Here is a 25,658-nt window from a genome sequence, read left to right as displayed (position 1 = left end):
GTTGTTTTTTCTTCTGCTTTTCTAATCAATTAGCTTTAAGCGACAGTAATATTCTTACTTGATCAACACCACTAAAAATAAATAAATTAAAAAAAATCCCCTGTGCTCCTTGGTTTCTATGGCTGTTGGCTTCTCTCATATTTACAACGAGCCCCTCATTCCCCTTCCCTTGTTTGCTCAATTGCTTAGCGAGGGCCTCGGTTCTGGCAGCCTTGATGTCATAGGAAGCATAAGAGGGTTCTCACACAGCTTCCACCCTCGCCGTTAGATGGCGTTCTACGTCACACCAGCGGTAACTCAGGACGTTCCACGTCCGCCGCTTACGAACGTGGGTGGCGCTGATGAACACTCTCAAGGTTAGGTTATTTGTAAACATAAATAACCCCGAAAGCAGAAGGTTTGACAGCCGTCGCCGTAGCTCAGAGGTAGAGCACCGGACGCGTAATTCGGAGGTCGTGGGTTCGGATCCCACCGGCGGCATGTGGTTGTTTTTTCTTCTGCTTTTCTAATCAATTAGCTTTAAGCGACAGTAATATTCTTACTTGATCAACACCACTAAAAAATAAATAAATTAAAAAAAATCCCCTGTGCTCCTTGGTTTCTGTGGCTGTTGGCTTCTCTCATATTTACAACGAGCCCCTCATTCCCCTTCCCTTGTTTGCTCAATTGCTTAGCGAGGGCCTCGGTTCTGGCAGCCTTGATGTCATAGGAAGCATAAGAGGGTTCTCACACAGCTTCCACCCTCGCCGTTAGATGGCGTTCTACGTCACACCAGCGGTAACTCAGGACGTTCCACGTCCGCCGCTTACGAACGTGGGTGGCGCTGATGAACACTCTCAAGGTTAGGTTATTTGTAAACATAAATAACCCCGAAAGCAGAAGGTTTGACAGCCGTCGCCGTAGCTCAGAGGTAGAGCACCGGACGCGTAATTCGGAGGTCGTGGGTTCGGATCCCACCGGCGGCATGTGGTTGTTTTTTCTTCTGCTTTTCTAATCAATTAGCTTTAAGCGACAGTAATATTCTTACTTGATCAACACCACTAAAAAATAAATAAATTAAAAAAAATCCCCTGTGCTCCTTGGTTTCTGTGGCTGTTGGCTTCTCTCATATTTACAACGAGCCCCTCATTCCCCTTCCCTTGTTTGCTCAATTGCTTAGCGAGGGCCTCGGTTCTGGCAGCCTTGATGTCATAGGAAGCATAAGAGGGTTCTCACACAGCTTCCACCCTCGCCGTTAGATGGCGTTCTACGTCACACCAGCGGTAACTCAGGACGTTCCACGTCCGCCGCTTACGAACGTGGGTGGCGCTGATGAACACTCTCAAGGTTAGGTTATTTGTAAACATAAATAACCCCGAAAGCAGAAGGTTTGACAGCCGTCGCCGTAGCTCAGAGGTAGAGCACCGGACGCGTAATTCGGAGGTCGTGGGTTCGGATCCCACCGGCGGCATGTGGTTGTTTTTTCTTCTGCTTTTCTAATCAATTAGCTTTAAGCGACAGTAATATTCTTACTTGATCAACACCACTAAAAAATAAATAAATTAAAAAAAATCCCCTGTGCTCCTTGGTTTCTGTGGCTGTTGGCTTCTCTCATATTTACAACGAGCCCCTCATTCCCCTTCCCTTGTTTGCTCAATTGCTTAGCGAGGGCCTCGGTTCTGGCAGCCTTGATGTCATAGGAAGCATAAGAGGGTTCTCACACAGCTTCCACCCTCGCCGTTAGATGGCGTTCTACGTCACACCAGCGGTAACTCAGGACGTTCCACGTCCGCCGCTTACGAACGTGGGTGGCGCTGATGAACACTCTCAAGGTTAGGTTATTTGTAAACATAAATAACCCCGAAAGCAGAAGGTTTGACAGCCGTCGCCGTAGCTCAGAGGTAGAGCACCGGACGCGTAATTCGGAGGTCGTGGGTTCGGATCCCACCGGCGGCATGTGGTTGTTTTTTCTTCTGCTTTTCTAATCAATTAGCTTTAAGCGACAGTAATATTCTTACTTGATCAACACCACTAAAAAATAAATAAATTAAAAAAAATCCCCTGTGCTCCTTAATTTCTGTGGCTGTTGGCTTCTCTCATATTTACAACGAGCCCCTCATTCCCCTTCCCTTGTTTGCTCAATTGCTTAGCGAGGGCCTCGGTTCTGGCAGCCTTGATGTCATAGGAAGCATAAGAGGGTTCTCACACAGCTTCCACCCTCGCCGTTAGATGGCGTTCTACGTCACACCAGCGGTAACTCAGGACGTTCCACGTCCGCCGCTTACGAACGTGGGTGGCGCTGATGAACACTCTCAAGGTTAGGTTATTTGTAAACATAAATAACCCCGAAAGCAGAAGGTTTGACAGCCGTCGCCGTAGCTCAGAGGTAGAGCACCGGACGCGTAATTCGGAGGTCGTGGGTTCGGATCCCACCGGCGGCATGTGGTTGTTTTTTCTTCTGCTTTTCTAATCAATTAGCTTTAAGCGACAGTAATATTCTTACTTGATCAACACCACTAAAAAATAAATAAATTAAAAAAATCCCCTGTGCTCCTTGGTTTCTGTGGCTGTTGGCTTCTCTCATATTTACAACGAGCCCCTCATTCCCCTTCCCTTGTTTGCTCAATTGCTTAGCGAGGGCCTCGGTTCTGGCAGCCTTGATGTCATAGGAAGCATAAGAGGGTTCTCACACAGCTTCCACCCTCGCCGTTAGATGGCGTTCTACGTCACACCAGCGGTAACTCAGGACGTTCCACGTCCGCCGCTTACGAACGTGGGTGGCGCTGATGAACACTCTCAAGGTTAGGTTATTTGTAAACATAAATAACCCCGAAAGCAGAAGGTTTGACAGCCGTCGCCGTAGCTCAGAGGTAGAGCACCGGACGCGTAATTCGGAGGTCGTGGGTTCGGATCCCACCGGCGGCATGTGGTTGTTTTTTCTTCTGCTTTTCTAATCAATTAGCTTTAAGCGACAGTAATATTCTTACTTGATCAACACCACTAAAAATAAATAAATTAAAAAAAATCCCCTGTGCTCCTTGGTTTCTGTGGCTGTTGGCTTCTCTCATATATATATATATATATATATATATATATATATATATATATATATACATGTCCACACACACACACACACACACACGCACACACACACACACACACTGTTGCTCGAATCCGTGTTTCATCGTCTTCGAACATACCGGCATTCAAGTGTCACTAAGTGAAGTCGTTGTTGTTCCTTCGATGTTTTAGGTGCCGAAAAATGGTCCTGATGCTGCGCTCGCTGCACAATATTCATTCCAACCAGCGACAACCTTCGCACCTTCTCAGCTTTATGGCACCTCCCGAAGCCTATTTACCGATGAAAGTCTGACGCGCCTGTTCGGCGGCACATATGCATTTAATGCTACTGTTAACACACGCCCTCAAGTGAAGAACGGTGATCGCAATCAGGTTACTAATATTAGCTAGTCAGCTACGTTTAGAAAAGCAATCACTCCTTTGTATTCTTGATTCAATGTTATACTGAATTCTCCTATATCTTATATTATCGATTCTTAAATAGTGATTATTACTAGCATATTTTGCGCAGTATTTTTTTATATTAATCACAACTGTGTGCACTTTTCCAATTCCATAGTTTTCCTCGCTGGCTCCTACTCACTTATTATCTGTCTACACCCGTGCTAAAACATTTTCCCTACTTAATGGAGCCTATGGGGTGTTTGATGATCTAAATAAAAGAATCAGTTGATCGAGCACGGGCCGCGAGCATGCAAATGAGCTGAAGTGCGCGCCACGAGAATGGGCATTGAGCGCAAAGATGCAATCAAGAGAACATGTGACCAGAAGCAATTTTTCCGCTGCCAGTCAGGTCAGGTCGTGAACTCGTACGCAGACCTCGATCCATCGTCGATGGTGCCTGGGAAACTTGCTGCCCCCGCGACCACGTCTTACTGCCTCTATCGAGAGGCCGCATTGGTTGCGGGCTCACGCCAGTTGGACTGAGTATGCGATCGGACGCGCACGTGCATCGAATCTGTGCCTATTTTAGTTTGCATGAACAGAGAGGATAATCACCGCGAGCTACCGCGTTCAAGCGGTCCACGCATCACCGACCTTCGTCTCTGCATTGTCACCACCTGCAGTAGTCAACATTCAAGCAGAAGCTAAATACGGGCAATGTCCTCAAACTGCTGTTCTATGAGATTACGGCTCTGTGCTAGTGTATGAGTTCTCATGTCAGACATCTCCTAAGGCATTCAGACTCTTTCGTCGTCCTGGCGCAGAAACCCTCGCCTCTTCTCCTAAACGCTGAGATACTCAATGAGCCCCCAATTTTTCACGGAACTGCTGTAATCCTCACAATGTTCAGTGACCAACATCTTGTGCCATGGTCAACTGCCCCGTCCCGGGATATTTCCTAATTTTGATTCCTAACCAATTTAATATCAGTGATCGCTCGTCCTGGCAACATTTCCTGCAAGCCTGTTGTGTTGTCTTCCAATGCACACACTCAGTTATCCTAGCATACCGGCAGTAGTTTCATTTTCACGTGACAAGTCGCGCTAAATACAATTGCTATAATTTCAAGCTGTCCTGTATCCATCCAAAAATTTTATCCATGCGAGCCTGAAAAAGTGTTTCTTCTCACAGAAAGATATTAAAAGTGGCTTGCCATTTCATCGGCCTTCTCTAAGGCTCCCCCGCAGTGAACGCAAGTAGCCGGTGATTTCGGACACCTCGTTAAGTGAATTTTGAAGATCGCAGCTTTCACTGTTCTGCCACAAAATTGGCAGTTTTTCATATTTTCCGTATCGGATGTCTCAGGCCTTCTTGCCTACAAATGACAGCGCCAAATTTGCGAATATTTTAAACTGCTGCAGCTTGAACCAATAAATTTAAAACAAGGCTCCCCAAGTATACATGGCTCTGCTCAAAAAGATGCACTGGTAGAAATGCATTTAACGATGACGCACGCTTCAAAAAAACAACAACAACAATGAATTCATTGTCAAATGTGCCTTAGATCTGACGAAAGTCACCATTTCTTAAATTATCCGAAATTCATTTACATTAAAAAGTTAACCAAAAACTTTTTAGGAACTTAGAAGCATGATCTACAGGATGTACCTCGATATGAAGTGAAGAGGTTTAAACAATATCCAAGTGGAGCCTAAATAAAAAGATTAGTTCTTTAATTTGATGCGTTACAGGTAGGTACAAACCAATTTGTTTGCCTTGGAGGGCAAAGAAGGGAGCTGGCCGACTCATCTGACTGTTGTGTTATGGTTTATGGGGCTTTAACGTCCCAACGCGACTCAGGGTATGAGGGCCAACGTAGTAAAGGGCTCCGGAAGTTCCGAACACCTAGGGTTATTTAAATTGCACTGACATCGCACAGTACACGGGCCTCTAGATTATCACCTCCATCGAAATTCGACTGCCGTAGCCGGATCAAACCAGCGTCTTTCGGGTCAGCAGCCGAGTGCCATAACCACTGAACCACCACGGCGGCCCATTGTTGAAGTGAGAGGTGTAATGGTGACGAGGGGTTGAAGTGATGTAGAAAATAACGTTCATCTGAAGTGACTCAGGTGAACAGCACGGGCGACTAGTTCAAATAAATTTTCAGCGCTGCTCCATCGAGCACGAATTCATCTTTTTAACTTAGTAACTCACATTAAACGGGCTAACAGTTTTTCCGAATCATATGAACTTTGTGCCAGCATTAATTGCCTCGCTTGAGTTACACTGCAAGCAATTTCTATTTCTATTCTTATATCTACCTCTAAACAAAAATATTCAGTGCAACCTCAATACCCCTTCAGTCAGGAAAAGCAGGAGGGGAGAGTGTGTATTGCACAACAATTCGACCGTTGGCCGCTATCCGCCATTTATAGTTCGGTATCTTCTCATCTGAAAGCCGTGCAATAATGCCGGAATGTGTGCAGGGAAGTTTGCCGGGATGTGTGCCAAGAAGAGTTTCGGGTCGGACTTACGCAGCCAACTGCTACCGATACACTCAAAATGGTCTTCCAGATTTGACCTAGAAAGTCTGGGCCGCCAACTCACCTGACCTGTCAGCGAGGTAATTCTCTCGGCCGGCACGAGCTGCTGACACTGGGCAACACCTAAAGTGGATTTCGCAGCGTTTTCAAGCTCGATATGAGGGTACAGTTTCATCGCAGCAGCTGATTCATTTTGAAACCTCTTGGTGTTTATAGCACTGGGACCGTCGGGATTTGGTGCTCGTTTACAAGTTGGTTGTCGCTCCTCTTGCTGTATAGTGTAAGCATTCTGAAATTGGAGAGTGTTGCATGAGAGAGAGATAGGGCGAAACATTCGGCCTCGCAAATGCTGCCCGAGTGTGCTATAATGACAAGGAGAGCTGTTGAGGCTATGGAGTACAGGATAACACCAGCGAAAGAGCCAAGTAACCCGAGACCAGGCTTGTAAATATGCGTGTTGCTAGGCGACGTCGTAAGAAAGAACAATCGCGCACTGCCTGGGCTGGAGCGCACTTTACTAAGCACATCCAGAAAGATTGGTTTGGAGTACAGTGCAGCGTGTGCGGTCGGCTGTTGTTTGCGTAGGATATCGTGCGAACGACAGGAGTTGAGCTTTACAAGAATAGTGAGATCGAAAATTAAAGAAGGAGTGAAATCATAATTCCCCGTCACAATGAAAAGGAAAGAATATCTGTAAAGGGAGTCAGCCATGTGTGCTTCGCAGGGATCAAGTATGATGTATTCAATTTCCCTTGGCATAGAGGCACATAGAGGATATAGAGGGGCCAGTGGTGACATGGGGATCTGAACGTAGGCATTCGAAAAGCAAAACAAGCGGTTCATTGAGCACATAAGTAAGGCCTATAATGTGACAAAAGTGTAACAGACTAAGTGCACAAAACAAATGGAAGTGTCACCGACTACGCCTTCACTCGGGGAGTCCACCTAAGTACCACCAAATGCTTCTACTTTAGTTTACACAAAACGCTAGTCTCTATACTGGAAACCGAACCAAAAGCAACAAGAACATTCTAGGTACAGATAAGTAACGAAAATCTGAAATCTAGAAATTACGAGGTTGTACTCAAACTTACAGTGGTGGCAACATGTGGATTTTTCTCGCAATCCTTAGACAGCCATCGGAGTGGTTTCCACCATTTTTTCTTTAAAATCTACAGCTGTTTTAGCTTTGCGTTTATGCTACAGCCTTGCATTCTACCGCGGAGTGTGCTGCGTCTGCCGTGAAAGCTTGATTATTGAGCGAATTGAAGTAATTTACCTATTTCTGTTAAACTGAATTTTGTTACCTTAAATAAATTCATTTCAAATAAAGCTTATTCTAGGGTGGGAGATAACGGGAGGCTAGGCGAGATTTCATTTACTTCCCTTACAACAACAATTCTTTTACACCTGAAAAAGCTGATTTCAATGCCGAATGGACGGCTGAATGGCGAAACTGTACCTATTGCAGATTTCGCTATTTAATGCCTAAATTTCGGTAAGAATGGCTCTAAAAAGTTTTCGCATTCATGGCAGCGCGTGCTGCTCGCTTGGCATCAAGATTAACAAAAAAAAGTTACGAAGGACACCTAAGGCTACTTACATGCTTTTTGTTTTTATTTTCTATTCATATACATTTTTTTCCCTTTCTGAGGAATCTTCTCAATAGCACACAGTCGTAAGGCAACTATATACTAGCTTCATTTTTGTTCGCCAAGAAGGAACGTGCTTTTGTAGTCTGTGGGTTGCGTGCTCATCTCGCAGTCTGAAAATGCTGGATGCAGTTCGGTGCACCTTCGAAGAAAATTTTATTTTTCTTTCTTGCCGGAGTGATGTAATCTGGGATTGAAGGGATTTACGAATTAGCAGATTTGCGGGTAATCTGGTCAACGCCGATGCCGGGTTTCGTTGGCCATGAGCCATATGACTTTCCGTTTAAAACATGGAGTTCTCTGCACGATTCAATGCCTTCTCACTCTCCGGTGTGTTCGGGGAACAAGAGTCGCGGCAGTAGGTGTGAACAACACTCTTTGCCTCGCATCAAGGCGTGTCAATGATTTAATCCTTTTATGCCGGTAGCTCCGCGATTATCTCACTGCTTAAGATGTAGTGCTGCATTTTTTATTCGAAGCATATTAACGTAGGTTTCGGGCCTTCGCGCGACGCCCGGCGGTGGCCACCATTGACCTTGAAGTGAGATCACGTGATGTGACGTCACGTGATGACGTCACACCGGCTGCAGATGGGGCCTCATATCGCGCCGTCGGACGTCGCCCGGCGGAGGCCTCCACGCTTCGGTTCGCGCCGTCGCGCGCGACGCGGCGGCGGCGCCACCATCGCTGCATCACGTGATATGTGACGTCACGCCAGGGATAAAGCGGCGCGCGCCCGCCGTCGCGTCAGTCTCTGTGCCCGCAACAGCGCCAGCGTCTTTGCGCCGGGCGTGTATGCGGTCAAGATGCCTCCAAACGCTAAGGACGTTAATAATAGGAATGCAAAACGAATCAGTGGGGAAACAGTTTAGACTTGGTGTTGTGTAGAAATGCTCAAAGACAATACAGAATAAGTGACGTGCAAACCAAGAGTCATGCATTTACGGACCATAAGAGTGTGTTTGTTGGGCTGCAAAGAATAAAGTAGGACGATTAACCTAAAACCACGTCTCCGTTACTTAGCCCCATCCACACTGAGGCAGCTGCTTAACATGCTTCGCATCCACTGGGCTTAACCTTGATAAGCCTCCATTTTTTTTAAACGATGGAAGTCAATAAAGCATAAACTAATGACATCGAAAAAGTTTTGAGACGGTGGTAAAAACTGCAAATCCTAGTGTACTGTGGAACACTGGAGCTGTCTTGCGATATTCCCTGTTCAGGTTTCTATTGAGTTGCTGGCCAAGACAGTCTTGTGCTCTGCAAGCTAACTTGGGCATTGAAGTCTTTAAAATGTATATTACATAAGTCAGAATTAGTAGCAGTCATATTAGGAGTTCGGACCCTAACGAAACTCTAACTGTTCCATTAAAGACAGTATGCAGTTGACCAGAATGCAGGTGCCTTATTTAACGCGAATGCCGTCGTCTCTTGAAAGCGCAGCAAAAAAAGGAATTCTATTGTCGCATTGCTATGAAGAACGATGTGTTATGCGTTGTTGTGTTGGGTTTACAGGTGCATCAGCATGTAAGGCTGTCATGCCCAAAGCTCAATGTGTATAATAACTGTTTCCTCTGAAATTTTGTAAACATTAGAGAAATAACAGTAACTTACAGGCTGTAAAAAGCTACTTCCGCTACCTACTGTTTCCAAAACGAATAAATTTTTAGAAATGGCTAATAGTGCCAGCATTAAAGAATGTCGGGTAACCTCAGCGACCATCCTTGGCTAGGCAATGATCTGGGGGCTCCCAATAAATCAAAGAACTGGGACATCTCTTCAGGAATGCGATTGACGATAAGGTTGTCATACAGTAAAGCGAAGCAGTAGGTCAAAATTTACAATTGCTCAAAAAGGCCTTCCTTTTTTAAAAGCAAAAAAACACCAGACATGTTAACATCGCAATAATAACCTAAGAACGGCGTTGCGTGAAAAAGAATGCACTTATCAAAAAATTAAATAAATAACTTTCTTCTCACTTCTTTTACTTTCGCGCATGAGAATCAATTGTGATTAACTGTAAGTTCATATCTAAATTTTGCACAAAGAGTTTTCTTTTGTTTTATCAGCAGTAATTTGTGTGTAAGGTGTGCGCGTCCAATGCGGAGAAGACAGAATTACTTCTATAAAACATTCCTGGTGCCTACAAGTCTTCCATTCACCCAGGACGAGCTTTGCAGAGTACAGCTTAACTTCATTGTCCCGTGCAGCCTGCAATTTTTCGCTCAGTTTATTTTGTACAAACTTCATGTAGTCTTTATGAGGTGTGTTTACTTTTTTACGTTTTAATTACGGGCACGTGCATCAGCACATGTATCAGCGTTCTCGTTCTTGCTGGTTCCCACGTGCCGATGGACCGAGCAGAACTTTATTTTACGTCCTTGTGTTTCAGCTTTGACAAAGTTATGTATTATGTCTCTTAATATAGATTGCACTACATTTCTAGGGTTGACTAAATTATTCACGCCGAGGGAGTCAGTGCAGATAATACTGTTTTAAATGTTTTCTTGCAGTTTTTTTACAGCTACAGCAATGCCGTAACGTCCTGCTGCGAGAATTGAAGCGCTTTGAGGCTGTAATTTCTCCCATATCCTTCTGTTATCGCACTACCAAAGTTACGTCCTGTTGAACCATCTACCCAAGCAGCAGTGTTAACCAGCAAAATGTGGCAATTGGATGGTTTTACACTGGTGCTTTGTAGGAGGGCCGTTGCCAGTACATTTTCATTATTGAGCCGATTACCTGTGCTGCCCATGATGTAGAAATGTGTGAACATTTTGCATTTTTCACTGAGTACAAAAATACCTTGCTGTACATATTCCTGAGGAGTTTTTATTCTTGTGAATGAGTGTCAATGTAAAATTGCGTACAAAAAGAAAAGTATACCAAGGTGGCAGTGGTTCTGGTTTCCAGGCAGCATTGGAAAGTGCTTCCAGTGAGCTCATTTCTTGCATTTTGCAGCGTGGTATGCAGAATATAAAGTTGCATATGCTGCATGCATAGCATGCTGTACGAAGCATGGTCTCCTTCACAGTTTGCGGAGGGGGGGGGGGGGGCGGCGTCACATTCTTCAGCCGGGTGATCCTTTGATGCGCAATTTGTGCAAGTTTTGGTGCCGCGGCATTTCTTGTGAGCCGTGGCCAAACTTATGAAAACTAAAACATCCAAGCGGGTTTGGTATATATATATGGCCCTACATTTATTTTTAGGTCACCCACTCTATTTTTTCAGGCAGTGTGCTGGTATTGAATGTGACTACAGTGTTTTGTGCCTTTTTCCTTGATATCCTTCCGGATCTTGCTCTTTTGAACATCTATGACGTCTTGGTTGGTGAGATTTTCGAGCATTTATTTTTAAGCGAGGAGAAAAAATTGATTCCTGGAAGTACTTCTCAGACACTGTTTAGTGATCGGTGTGAAGTGACGGAGAAAGGAATGTTCCCTTTGGACACAGTCTTTGAGAGTTTTGAATACAGCCCACCAGTGTCACGAAGTTGCCGCAGTAAGCCACCAATGGCCATTTTGGATACCTTGTTGCCAAGATCCAAGGCATCTGCCAAGCACTTTGATACAAGGAATAGGGATTTGATTCTTTCTTGTTCACCTTCCACTCAGCTATGGATGACATGAAATTACGTGCATGTTACCTTTCTTTTCTAGAAAAAGTCACCTACTTCTTTCCGGCCTCTTTTCGGAAAGCTAGCGTTTTTGGACAGGGGAAATCGTAAAAAAACTTTTTGTTCATAATGCCAGCCACGTACTCATTTTTAAGCTCGAATAGGGGACGGGACAGAAACCTGCAAACAATTCCTGGCCACCCCGGCTGTACATCCTAGCTATAACCACATATGGGGACGCTCAGTGTAGTTCACACCAGGTTAGCCCTAGCTGCCAGGACAAAAAGGAAAGAAAAACAAGAAGGGAGTAGGAGAGGAAAGTTGTGAGAAAGAAGATATCAAAGTGAAAGATGGAAAGTAGTACAAGAAAAGGCGACTGCCAGGTTCTCCCGGAAGGATCAGGCCGGAAGTGCCGTATACAGGAAGATGGGGCCAAAGTGGTGTGTACCTTCCACCGAGTGCCCTTAAAGGTCCAAACACTCGGCATTGCCTCAACCACCAGGATCACATTTTCCCGGGGCACGGCGGTGCCACACAAAGCTGAGTGTGAATGCTCGGGGTCCGTGGTGTGTCGTACAGGGAACACAAACATCTGCTTTAACAGATGCCCGCTGCGGGCCCATGGAAATCTATGCGGACTGATTCACTGTATCTACGAGAAATGAATTGATACCCTTCTCAACTTTCCAGTGACACTTACTTCTTTCCCGCATCAGGCCTATTACCTTTTGAGGACGAACATAATAAATTCTCCGCGTTACTTGTATCAGAATACTTCGCGCTTCCTAGGGAACTAGGTGCATCCCTCGTGCCATGTTCGGAATAGGTTACATTTACCAGTTTAAGAAGCAAATGTCTACTGTCATCACCATTGAAAGCGTTCTGGCACCCCTTCTTTGTTCGCAGGCTTTCTTGTGCTCCTCCCATTCACTGGATCGGACATCATTATCGCACCTGGGGCACTTTACTTCTGACTGGCATTCCATATAGTGTGTCTGCAATGAACCGTTTTGTAGCAAAATACGAAAAAACAAATCTACTGTTAAGCTTCCAAAAGTATGCGCACATAATTACTGCTTCTATTGACCAGCCGCGCGACCAGCAGTCTAGCAGACCGCGCAAAAGCACGACAGCGCGTTGTTTACAACAGCCACAAGCGCGCGATCGGCTCACGTGTTCCCTTCACCTGTGTGTAGAAGCATACAAGGTCACCTCTCGCGTTAGGAAGGAGCGGGCTCACAGGGAACGCACAGAAGAAAGTTTGCAGCGATGGCAACGTAGGCAAGTGGGCGAGCACAGAGCGAGACGAATCCACGACGGGCTTGAGGCGAAAAACGTACAGGCGCGGCCATAAGTAAACGGAGCACGCTATTGCGTTCAAAGTGCAATCACGCTTTCTCCATTGGTAATAAAGAAGCGTTGTTTGTCTACAAGAAAGCCCACCAACCTCCTCTACCAGCATGCGAGTACCACTGCTGGAAATTTCAATTAGGTGACGCGTGAAAAATATTCGAAGACAGTTGCGTGCTCCGTTTACTTTTGTCCGCGCCTGTACGTACGCCGGCCGCCGCGGTGTGCACGCCACGACGGCTCGAACGAGACCCTCCGCGCTTGTTTCATACACCACGTTTCGAAAGGAAAATGTAAGCAAATATAGTAAACATGCAGTACACCTACCGTAATCAGGCGCACTTGGTTTGAGACAGCAGCCGCTTCCATGAATCCAAGCCTCGCCGTCTTCTCACCAACGCGGAAAAACAAAATGGCGCCAGAACACGAAAAAAAACAAGGCCCGCGTACACCGACCACGCCAAGATCGCACGAGGAGCGAGGAGGCCAAAAATGCTTCGTACCCAGAGTCCGCGCGACGCCAAACGCGACCGCATCGCGATAGGTCATCGGTCGTATGACGTTTGCGAAGAAGAGCTAATCAGAAGGCCGAGAATTTTGTTTATTTTTCTGCGCTCCTCGTTGCTCTGCCCTCTCTCCCTGATTCACGCTGAAGGAACGGCCTTTTCTGAATACGCCGAGGACCCGTCAAAATTGACCAAAGGATGACCGTCAAAGTGACAGCTAGTTTTTACAGTGCAACTGTAAGAAAAGCGCATGACACTAGGACGGCTGATAAGCTCCATTTACATGAACGCGAGAGCAGCGCATCATGTCAACTTTCTCGTGAATCCCACTCATGTAAACAGGGAAAATGCGCCAGAAAAATGCACTAATCCCACAGGCAGGGCGCAGATCGGCAAGTGCAAGTCGAGTGCTGGAGTGAATAGAAACAGGTGCTCGTAGGGCGCCTAGATGTGCGTGCGCTTCTCTCCGCTCTCCCCTCCCGCACATCGAGACACCCTCGTTTCGGGGCCCCCTCTTCCGCCCTGGGCGCCTACAAAATACCCTCTCGGAAGGAATACAAAGCAGACCACGCTCAAGTTGTGACCAGCTGTCCCCCCCACCCCCTCCCCCTACTTCCGCGTGCCGTATGCTTACATGCGACCATGGCGTCTCCCCTCCGTGACGAAATTTCGGGAAAAGAAAATGCATCACCAACTAGCCCCGCCACTAGGAATTACGATGCGCTACTGTGGTATTTGTGTAACCGCGGAGCTCTTCTTAGAGAGCCTTCGTTCTCGCCCAACTAATTCTTTTTCAAGCTACAGGAGCGCTAATGCCCCAATAATCTCCATATTTCAGAAAAAAGCTTTCCAACATAGCTTCGCGACTTGAGAACGGGGATCAAGACTTTTTATTTTTGTTTATCTAACCCACCCTTTTTTCCTCGCCTAGACTGCTCTCAATGTCGTAGGCAGCGTCGCGCTGCGTACGACACGAAGTCGAGCTATTGCAGGAAGAAATAGTAGAACTGGTGAGATACTGCGAACTTCGAAATATGATAAAGTGAATGCAGGGGAAACATTCGAGGAACAGGTCCAATACTGCCAGCTTCGAAATACGGCTGAGCCAACGCAGGGAAAACGACCGAGGGACTGCTCCAATACTGCCAACTTCTAGAAATGGCTTAGCCAAGGCGGGGAAAACGCCCGAGAAACTGGTCCAATGCTGCTAACTTCTAAATATGGCTGAGCCAAGACAGGGAAAACGCCCGAGAAACTGGTCCAATACTGCCAACTTCTAAACATGGCTGAGCCAAGGCAGGGAAAACGCCCGAGATAGTGGTCCAATACTGCCAACTTTTGAAAATGGCTGAGCCAAGGCGGGGAGAACATTGGCAACGCGGGGCCTTCATAGGACCGTAGTTTGCCAACTCAATTCCTACATTGGACCAGTGCCATGTGCTGCTTGGGAATTAATCAATTACACGGTGAGTGATGGGCATTTACTCGATTCTTTCATTCATTACTTCAGTACCATGGTCTTGATTGATAAGCAACAATAGAATGTAACGTCTAGAAAGAAGGAAGCTCTTTTGGTCTTGTCTCTCTGGCGGAACTCTGGCGTAAAAGAGAACTATGAACCAACCAAAATGAATAATGAGTCACATGAGTCGTGAGGCGATGTGATAAGTGAACAAACAAGGGTCGCCGATCCAGATTCATACAGAGTCGTAATGAGAGCTTGAGCGCGTTTAAGTCAGGTGCGCAGTTGAGCAGACGTCATTTCAGAGTCGAAATAAGTTTGAATTCATTATTTAGAATGATACCGAGAACTGAGCCTACGCGTCTACTGTGTCCATCAAGCACATGAAGAACAAACAGCAAATAATGAAATAGTCATAAACACATGAGACCGATGAAAGCTAAAGTGAAGCAATGTTTTTTCAGTGGGCCTGAGTCAGTACTCATGGTTATTCTTCGGAATGGGCCATCCGCTGAACGATTGTTCTCATGTTCCATAAAAAAAATGATATGCAACCTGTTTAACCACGGTTGCAATATGGGAGGAAGCCCCTCAAGTTTTCCTAAACGACTCGCCTCAATTTCTGGCTGTGAATACCGAACCAGCACAATTGGCAACGCTATGTGCAGTGAATAAACGAATGGTAACTCACCTTTATGGTGTCTCTCAGATTCCTGACTTCCGCTTCCAATTTGCAACGATCACTCTCTTCCTTTTCACTCTGGCGGCTACGAATAGAACGCAATTAATAAAATTAGATTAGGTGAAAGGGAATCTCTTGAACGGAGAAATCATGACGTTGTCGTCATGCAATCCGCCGTTTTGACACCAGTGAAATAGCTCGTCGGTTTGCCTGTGAAGCTAGCTGCCGCACATGTCGCCAGCTCTAACTTGGCTACGCTAGGTTCGTGCACTTGATCTCACTCATTACAATACCCGGCGCTTTGGAGAACTTAAACATACTCCAGTTCATTATCTTCATTTCAGGTGGAAATTGGAGCTACACAATACGAAACCATGTCTCAGCGAATACAGACAACCATAAAGTAAGATTACGAAAGGAAATCAAGCTCCTCGGCCCTCACATTCCCATTAGGTGCTCCCTTAAAAACTAGCATTGTTACAACAAGCTTTGCTGGTTCTCACTTAGCACGAACCTCCTTATACTGTAAGCAGCTTACCGTCATTTTGTACAAAAAGTTGAAACACTTAAGGATAAACTGAGCTGTCAAAACTGCTATTCCTTTTCGTGATTAAATGTACACGGCTTAACTGTTAGTGCAAAGAATTATTCCTTAGTGAGAACCGTTTGTCGGCAGCAGAAAACGTAGATGTACTCTCCGACATCCAAAGACACCACCAGAAGAAAATGACTTCTGTGATATTGGAGGGAACCCACCCACCCTCGTCGACTGAGAGCCTGGCGCTCGTACACTTTGTACACTTTCATATCATTTCTACACATTTTCAGTTGTCGATCTCTCCGATAGAACTAACCCTTTTTGAAAGCAGCAGTCTTTGCCTCCGTACCGACAGCAACGGCGGAGTTGTCCTTGTGCCAGCTTATATGATTTTTTACGTGTTACGTACTCTCGCGGTCGTCGCTTGAAGAGGCCGCAGTTTCAAAAGTGTAGCAGTGGAAACAAGCAGGGGCTAAAAATGACGACGTTCGTCTCTCCATTCGGCTTTTTTCGAAACCAATGGCTAAACATTCAGTTCTTGAAATGTGGACAAGGCTGAATCGACGTGAGGTTAGTCTTTTCGCTAATCAATTTTTCTCTTCGAAGACTCATGGTTGTAGTTGCTCTCCAGAGGTAGAGAAATCGCTTAGAGTGTACGTTTATTCTAGGAGAAATCACAACAATACCAGCGCAGTTCCTGTTAAATCACATAACTTAATGCCTTCACTCGTATGAAGTATTTATATCAGCAAACTGAGCTCCCTCAAGAACATGTATACAAAACAGCAAGGTATTCACCTTTGTGAGTGGATTTCGTTCTGAATTTGATCCTCTGGATAGGTTTTTACATGTTTTTGATGCTCTCTTGCAGCCGCTTCTTCCCCCTTCTCGCCGCACTGCTCAACGTGCGCCTGTTTCAGCGAACAAAGATTCCAGAAATTCTGGCTCAGTACTTTTGTGACGTAGACGCGCAAATAAACTTCGAGCGGTAACTTTAGGCACAACTACACACACTCTGTGCAAGTTCATATTCAAGGAATTCAGATGTTGTTCCAGAATTAATCAATGACACGGTGAGTGATGGGCATTTACTCGATTCTTTCATTCATTACTTCAGTACCATGGTCTTGATTGATAAGCAACAATAGAATGTAACGTCTAGAAAGAAGGAAGCTCTTTTGGTCTTGTCTCTGTTGTGCAGCTTGAACAAGTCTTACCGAAACACAAGAGGAGACATGTACAAATCCAAACAAAATACGTGACATAGCACTTGACTTTTAACTGATGCATATCGTGATGCCCAGTATGCTCAAAATGCACTTTCGTAATTTTTTTTCCGAATAAACTATGAGCACTTTACTTTTTTACATATGTTCGAAGCGACCAGCACTATCATTTGACTATCACTTGTTTAATTCTGTCGAACCCTGTTCGCATGCTCGTGTTCACAAATGTATTAGCCCAAATAGTCCATATGCATCGTCACGGACAGCGGCGGTGCTTCGTGGCAAGTGGAGTGCCATTTGAAAATTTAGTAACCAACGGGGTGGTCTCAGGACTAAAGTTTTATTGCTCCCTCTGGGCCAGTTTTTTTTTTCGGAGAGTGTAGAAAATCATGGAAGCTTATTTTTTTCCAGCCAGCACGCTGGATCATATCCGGAAAAATAGAAAGGTAATCGTAAAATGTTATGTTACAAATCAGTGCTAGTAGCATTGGTTTCAATTTTTTTTTGACATGTTCACGTTTGCAATGGCCGCCTTGCCAAGGGCCGCCACGGAGGCTCAGTGGCAATGGTGCTCGGCTGCTGACCCGAAAGACGCGGGTTTGATCCCGGCCGTGGCAGTCACACTTCGATAGAGGCGAAATGCTTGAGACCCGTGTAGAGTACCAAGTCATGTGAACTGCACAATAATAACCGGCAAAGAACACGCAGCAGCCACTCCTGTTCAGCATAACTATGACAAGGAAGACACTGCTGTGCGTGACTGATAGAAAGCGACCACGGCGGAGAGACCCAGCTGCGCTCGCTGCCAAGTTGGCAACAGATCAACACTCAGACCGAACTGTACATGTTGCCAAACAACGAGTAGTGTAAAAAGCAGAACAACCACCCGGCAGACAATTTAAGCTCCAGCATTTTGGAAACAGCGTGCCGAATCCGCACGGGAGCGAGTGGCATTTGGGGAGAATAATTTCACCATGGTTTCATTGTACTGCGGTACCTACTTTCTGTGCGTCACAATCATTGCATACCAGCGGGCATGCTCTAGCGCACTACCACTCTGTCTAGTACCCAGTAAAGTTTTCTTTGTTTGCACAAAAATATCCTACTTTATCCTACCTTGTACTCTCCTTCTTCCCACAGTTCAAAGCAGATTGGACATTCTTTGAGTCCTTCGTTAGTTTCTTTTCTTTCCTTGGTTTCGTCGCTGACCGTAGCAGAGTGCGAGTGCTGAAAGTGTCCACCGCCTTCCTGGCTCTAAGGAGAACAAGAAAAAGAAGGTTAGGCGCTCTGTAAAAGCCTGACCTGCCTCTCGAAATGATAATTGTAACACATGAAATCATCGAAACACAGCTGCGTGGCGAACTCACAAATTTGTCGTTTTTCTACATGCATACGCGAATCCTGTGCCACTGACAAAAGTGAAAAGGGCAGGCATCCTCAGCTGCACTGACACCCGTGCCAAAGAAGATTGCTCACGGTAAAAACTGAATCGCGAAGGACCCTTAGCTCCCTATTGAACGTCGTGTCGAACTCCAGAAGCAAATGATTCAATTTAGGTTTAGAGGTGTTTAACGTCCAAAGCGACTCAGGCTAAGAGGGACGCCTTAGTGAAGGGCTCCGGAAATTTCCACCACCTGGGGTTCTTTAACGTGCACTGACATCGCACAGTACACGGGCCTCCAGAATTTCGCCTCCATAGAAGAGCGACCAACTGGAAAGTTCCAAACCATCACGATAAAACCTTCCTAGAACGATTGCGGACTGCGACTATAAAACATGCATTGCAAGATCTAAACTCAAGTGGCATGCCGCAAATTATGTGATAGCCATGTATGGAACATTTTCGGCATTATGACCCCAATATGTCGTCATTCTCACAGGTATAAGTGCTTAGCTTCTGTTTTTAAAGCTAATTCGCTTCTGATTAGCATCAGTCGCCGCGACTACGTGTCGAAGGCGTTCGGGTGGTGTGCGCTAATTCGCGGAATCTTCTACCAAAACAGCGGTGGGCAAATCCTGGCGGAATGATAAAGCAGCAATGTGTAGGTATATCTAACGGCTTGTTAAAGAACATCAGGTGGTGGATAATAAACCGAAGCCCTCCCCTAGGGTAGTACTTTCACTTTCACGCCAAAGAACCTCTCCTTCAGCCCTTCCTTAATTGTGCGGTTCAGGTGTTCACAATGAGGAAGGAGGAACTGCGCCTTATTTTCTTTTTATATCATTGACCACAATATGAGCGATCGTCATAACTATCGCTGAATATGGAGATGCACCCTAATTCGGTTTACAACTTGAGTAATGCTCTGATATACTGGAGTTACAAAATGCCAATGTCTGCGTATATCTTCTTCGTCAAAGCACATTTTTGATGCTAATAACTGAAAGCATGACGGGAAGACTGTGAGGGAACAAAACATGACTATAGCCAAACGGGAGAGTTGGTGGTACATATTGAAGGCAAACAGAGCAACGGCGCAGACAGAGTGGAAGGAAACAAAGGACAAGCGCTGACTCACGACTGAAATTTATTGAAGGAAAGCAGTACATTTTATAAAAAAAGTGGCCACCCTATCGGCTAGTACACAGACAAACTCCATGTTTCTACGTGGCACCGAGGTATGCACCATCACTGTCATACAATGAAATAGATGGCTTACTGTCGCATAACCTTGCTTTTTTCTTCATGTGATTTGCTTCCATAACCTCACGTGTTAATCGGCACGGGTGTTTGTAGAGGATATCACAGTAAGAGAATGAAGGAAAACAAGATTGGGAGTCTCGAACATGGTCAACTAGATTATTAGATTTGTTAGCTTCCAGATTATTTGCATGCTCTTTCAAACGTGTATTGATGCGACGTGTATTTGTCATGCGGACAAATATATATAGGGCAGACGGGGCATTGCGTCAATACACGTTTGAAAGAGCATGCAAATAATCTGCAAGCTAACAAATCTAATAATCTAGTTGACAATGTTCGAGACTGCCAATCTTGTTTTTCTTCATTGCCTTACTGCGATATTCTCTAGAAACACCCGTCCCGATTAACACGTGAGATTATGGAAGCATATCACATGAGGAAAAAAACAAAGTAATGCGTCTGTAAGCCATCTATTTCATTATATCACCGTGAGGTTGCATACCTCGATGCCACGTAGAAACATGGGTTTTGTCTGTGTTCTAGCTGATAAGTTGGCCATTTTTTCTACAAAATGTTCTCCATTCCTTGAATAAATTTAAGTTGTGAGTCAGCGCTTGTCCTCTGTTTCCTTCCACTCTGTCTGCGTCGTTCCGCTGTTGGCCTTCAAGAACATGACTGCAACGTACAGAGCACAGAAAGGCATTGAATAGCCATAATTTGTTGTAAAAATGCCGCCATTGAGTGTTTGACAGCGATGGAAAGGGCCTGAAATTGCGTTTTTGAACAACAATGCGATTCTGTGAAACGTGGCTATTATGCTGTTCACCTCTTTACTTTTCACGCTATATATCGCAGCTGTTCGGTATTTTTTGTATGTTTTTTGGAGCAAATAAGTTTGATATTTCTAAGTTACTGACCTCAATTAAATGCATTTCTACAGGAAACAATGCATGCGTGACGTCATCAACTACCCACCCATTGGTAATCGCTGCTCGCTTGCTGAACGAAATAATTTCCACCTAAACACCCTTATTCAATACACAGCATGATAAGGGTTGTTTACAGTGTCAGTTTAACCATTCGGCACCTGCGTGACCGCTTTGGTGGTAATGTTTGGGATGGCAGAGGTCTGTCTCACTCTTAAAATTTATTCCTGTGCTCATTTCTGATATTTAAATTCATTGGCATAATACCGTAAAACCACACATTGCAATGATCTGTTGGATACTTCCGCAAATATATGGGCTTGCTGTTTAGTGATCTCTATCAATGGCTGACAGATACCTTGTTTGCTATTATCGGTATTTTCCACCTCTTTCGTATGCTGTGCAGCCGTTAAAAATAGTTTTAATAAAATCTTCTGATAAAATTTTCTTCAATCCGCAGTAGATACACCGGCAAAAGTTTTGCATGTGAAAGCATGTTTGTTGCTGCTTCTTGGTTTGAAAATGGCGAATTGCCGCAAAGCGTGTTATAACGTTAAAGCTACAGTAATGTTTATCGCTTGTTTTTCACGAACTAAACCTGATTTGCGCTAACCTTATTCTTTGTCTTTGCTACAAAGTCACAGTAAAGCAGTGCCTACAGTTTACAGTTACGCAACGAATATCTATCTTATCAATGATATTTCTTTCCTAGCCAAAGTTTAGGTTCGGATCGGGCTGGAGTGCCTTTGTTTAGACCCACAATCGCTCGATCTAGCCTTATATAGAGCGTTACTCGCCCTAAAACGCATGAAAACATGAAGCAACGATGAATATGGTAGCCGCGATAGCCATATTTCTGTGTCTTCTTTCCTGCGACTTTAATCAACTTGCCTGTGTACTTTTATTCATTTAGCTCATTATTGTCGTTCTGTTGTGTCTTGAAGAAAGGAGAACTAAGGATAATGATTTCTTCAAATGTAGATGCAATAGGTTCAACGCAATCTCAGCCATCAAATGATATGATTAGCAAAGAACGCAATTTTTGTAGATTAGATTCCGAGTGCAAGGTGAGATCCGCACCTATATTACGCATTTTTTTCCTAAAGTTCAATGTCTTACTTCTTGGTGGGCGTTCTATGAAAACTGGCAGGTTTGACAAAGTCCTGCACATACAACTTTCATCAGCGATTTAGCATTCCAGGTTCAATTTATTTGTTCAAGTGCGCGATGGAAAACCCATTTGAATTTATTTCTGCCCTTTGTGTTCCAAATTGATCACCTGTTTCTTCACGAATCCCATTTGGGCCACGTCCTCCAATGCAGAGTGCTTCTCATGAATGTGTGCCTGTAAAAGTAATTTTCAGAGCAACAGGTTTATGTATGATACGGTATAAATCCACTGCGTGCTCTAAAATCATATCAAGTGTTCCAGTTTTTTTCTCACATGATAAATCGTACAATGGTGAGAAATGCATTGAGGATTGGCTTCCTTTAATTTCTCGGGCTTCACTATGTGCGGCTGCGCTTTAGGTTTTGTAAACTAACCTGTCAACAACCCAACATGCACGGAACTATGTCCTCGTCGTGTGCTAAGGTTCACAAAGAAGGCATCATGCTCAATAACCAGTATTGGAAAGAGCCGCGTCACTAGTAATTTGCCATTTTACTCCAGACATGGCAGCTGCGCGAAACACACACGCAAACAAGACAGGGTACGGGATGAGCACAAACTTACAACTGATTTTATTCAGCGGACACTGCACATATTTAAAGGAAAAAGAATGCACATCGAGAATGCGCAGCGAAAGGCTAGAGCATGTGACAATTTATAGAACCAGGCCAGAACTTACATTGTCTTATCGAGGAAGGCTACCTCACTATTAAACAGTGTAACTGAAGAATCACTGATACATGCATCTCCTCTTATCTTTATAAAACAGACTTCCATAACTTCACGTGCGATTTAATCGCGTCTCTTGTCCAGAATCCTAATCTCATTCAGCCCTGGCCGACAGTCACTGCAGGACAGGCACTGCTTAGCCAAATTAGATCCCTCCCCCTTTGTAAGCGATAAACCATGTTCCCGTGCACGATCGTTCAAGCAGCGTCCAGTCTGGCCTACATGCGTTTTTCCACAAGTAAGTGGCATTTCGTAGAACACTCTCACGGCGCATCCCGCAGAGCGCCTAGCGTGCTTCTTGTCACAACCACTTTTTTTTGTGCCTTGATTAGTGATGCGGCAATAAAATAAAACTAGTGAGTCAGCAATAAAATTCCAATACGGAAAAGTGTCAGGCAGGGAGACACGATCTCGCCAATGCTCTTCACTGCCTGCTTACAGGAGGTATTCCGGGGACTGGAATGGGAAGAGTTGGGGAGAAGAGTTAATGGAGAATACCTGAGTAATTTGCGATTCGCTGATGACATTGCCTTGCTAAGCCACTCACGACAAGATCTGCAAAGCATGATCAACCAGCTAGACAGGCAGAGTAGAACGGTGGGGCTAAGAATTAACATGCAGAAAACCAAAGTAATGTTCAATAGCCTTGCAAGGGAACAGCAGTTCGCAATTGGTAGCGAGGTGCTGGAAGTAGTTAGAGAATATTGTCACGGCTTGACGTACAGGCCGGCGGCGAGAACGGGTGAAGACAGAGAGCACAGAACAAAACAGGCAGGTCCACCAGCAGCAACGTCGTCGTCGGCGCGCCGCAATCGCTACTCGTCTTTTTCTTCCACTCGCGACACTACCTCCCCCTATAAAGAAGCATCGTCCCGATGCTAGCACGGAAGCAAGAGCACAGGAAGGAAAACCACACACGCGCCCAGCAACTCCTGCTGGCCAGTGTAAAAGGGAGTGGTAAAATCAGTTCGGGTCCAGGCGATCATCGCGCGTAATACGGTTTAAGCCGCACTACGTGCACTATTTCAGGGCGGGGTGAACGACGTGATGACGGTCGGGTTCCTTCGGGCAGCACCTCGTAATTAAGTTCACCGAGGCGGCGAACAACTGTATACGGGCCGAAGTAGCGCTTCATGAGTTTTTCGGAGAGACCTCGACGGCGCACCGGTGTCCACACCCAGACCTTGTCTCCAGGGTAAAAATGGATGTCGCGTCGACGGAGATTGTACCGACGAGCGTCGGCATGTTGTTGATGTTGGGTACGGAGTCTGGCGAGTTGCCGAGCTTCTTCTGCGCGCTCGCAGACTAGTCGGGCATCATCGGAAATTATTGGAAAAAGAGGTAATTATGGCTTGTCAAGAGCCACGCGGTTCTTTTTATCCTGAGTATACCGTTTGGCGAGTTGGGACGCATCAAATTGTGTGGAGAAGATTCGCTCATGGTTACGACGCTGTAGACCTTTGCGGGCCGCTTCATCTTCTTTCTGGTTGGCCAGGAAGCCGCAGTGAGCAGGAATTCATTAAAAATTATACAGTGACCTTCTGCAACAGCAAAGTTGTGCAGGTATTCAATGTCATGAGAAATTTGCTAGTTATTTGTCCTCTCCAGTATTTTGTACAATGTTTGTAGCGCTCTTTGCGAGACCGTAAATATTACCCAGCGGCTAGGGCTGCGGCGCAAGGTATAGGCGACGGCTCTTTTTTATTCCGTATAGCTCTGCTGCACTGAAGGATGTCCTACGCTGTAGTCGCCATAAAAGCATTTGACCTGATGAGGGCACATAAGCGCCGCATGATGAGAAGTCGTGAGAAGTTGAGCCATCAGTGAAGATGTGTGTGTCTTGAAAATACTGCTCAGCTAAGTAGTTCAGAGCAGCTTTTCTTGCTGTTCTTAGCAGTGACACTCGTTATGAACTGCTTGATTATAGATGTGAGGGTGCCCAAGGAGGAAAAGTTGCAGCCAGTAGTTTGTGACAGACTGATGGCAGGAAGGTGTATAGCCTAGGGACGCGCGCTGGGCCGGTGTCTTGGCCACACCCCCGCAGTGGGTATGCGCCATGTTTATTTGAGGACAACTAAACGACCAGCTGGGACCAATCTTGGGTTAGGGTGCACGTAATAAAGCCCCTTTCTAGCAGTCGAAGACCGAGAGCAGTCTTTGGGTGCCAGCTCTTAGCCCATCCAAAACATTTCGGACCGAAACCCGGGAATGAATCTTTTACCATCCTAGGGCTCTGAGCGTAGCTTCTTCATATGGAGGCTGAAATCCAAGCGCACAACTCGACGGGTGCAGAACACCCGACATATCAACGAAGAAGTGCTCTTCTGACCTCCGAAACCCCAACCCTTAGCGATTCTTCCCAAAAACAATTCTGCCCAAAAAGCCAGAAGGGTTTAGCTTACGTGAATATCTAACATTGCCAGCCCCCATGTTGGCCGGCTAACTTACAAGCCGCACCCACTACTCTCCTGGGATGAACTTCAGATCTTTCTCTCTGAGCCGCAGGTGGGTTGGAGATACTGCTGAAATTATGGTTCAAGTAGCAAGCGGCATTGGCTTAAGATTTTTATCATTATCTAAATGGAGGTAGGTCAGGGCAGTTTCAGCTTGAGGCGGAAGTGGTTTCATTTTTTTCCTAACTTTTTTAGTTCCGCATCTGCTATATCTATTGCACTGTCGCAAGGAGACTTAAGTGCCACGTCGCTGCGGTTTAAGTCAGGTGAGCGGTTGAGCAGACGTGAGTTCAGACTCGAAATATGTTCGACTTTATGATTCAAAACCATACCGAGATTACCCTGTCCATCGAGACGCGTGAAAAACAAAGGCCAATTAATCGAGTAGTCATAAACAATATTGACCGAAAAAAGCTCAGGAGAAGTAAAGTTTTATCACTGGGCCTGAATCAGTACCCTTGGTTACCCCCAGAAATGAGCAATCCGCTGAATGAGTGTTCTCATCTTCCCTCAGAAGAAATAAAAAGAAATATATAGATCCTGGCTAACGACGATAGCAAAGGGGATTTTTCAGACTGAGAACGTACTACCCATCCTTATTCGCGACTTTCAGCTTCCGGATTCAGCGGGAGATGCGCCTGAAGTTTGCCTTAGCGACTCAACTCAATTTCTTGCTGTGAATGCAGAAGCAGCACAAGTGGCAACGCTGTACG

The 25,658-nt window shown here is 45.4% G+C and overlaps 1 protein-coding gene across 6 annotated transcripts in view; it reads right to left on the bottom strand.

Moving 5' to 3' along the window:
- LOC149324355 (uncharacterized) overlaps positions 1 to 22,308 on the bottom strand; it is a 62,672-nt gene extending 40,364 nt beyond the window's left edge. Inside the window, exons 1-6 of one of the 6 annotated variants that reach the window (XM_089565582.1) lie at positions 21,872 to 22,308; positions 18,139 to 18,276; positions 16,595 to 16,707; positions 15,268 to 15,343; positions 12,936 to 12,995; positions 6,055 to 6,279 (exon numbers count right to left, since the gene is read on the bottom strand). In XM_089565582.1, coding sequence (XP_089421708.1) covers positions 6,055 to 6,279; positions 12,936 to 12,995; positions 15,268 to 15,343; positions 16,595 to 16,707; positions 18,139 to 18,276; positions 21,872 to 21,892 — 633 coding nt within the window. In that variant the 5' untranslated portion in view covers positions 21,893 to 22,308. Of the gene's footprint in view, positions 1 to 6,054; positions 6,280 to 12,935; positions 15,344 to 16,594; positions 16,708 to 18,138; positions 18,277 to 21,871 lie in introns of those variants that run through there. The other 5 variants (XM_089565581.1, XM_089565580.1, XM_089565584.1 and 2 more) reach the window with 5 other exon arrangements.
- Between the last annotated feature and the right edge of the window lie 3,350 nt (positions 22,309 to 25,658).

This window comes from Amblyomma mixtum, unplaced genomic scaffold (genome assembly GCF_055824585.1).
Source record: "Amblyomma mixtum isolate Tamu unplaced genomic scaffold, ASM5582458v1 scaffold_47, whole genome shotgun sequence".
NCBI lineage: Eukaryota > Metazoa > Arthropoda > Arachnida > Ixodida > Ixodidae > Amblyomma > Amblyomma mixtum.
This window is presented reverse-complemented; position numbering and strand designations above follow the sequence as displayed.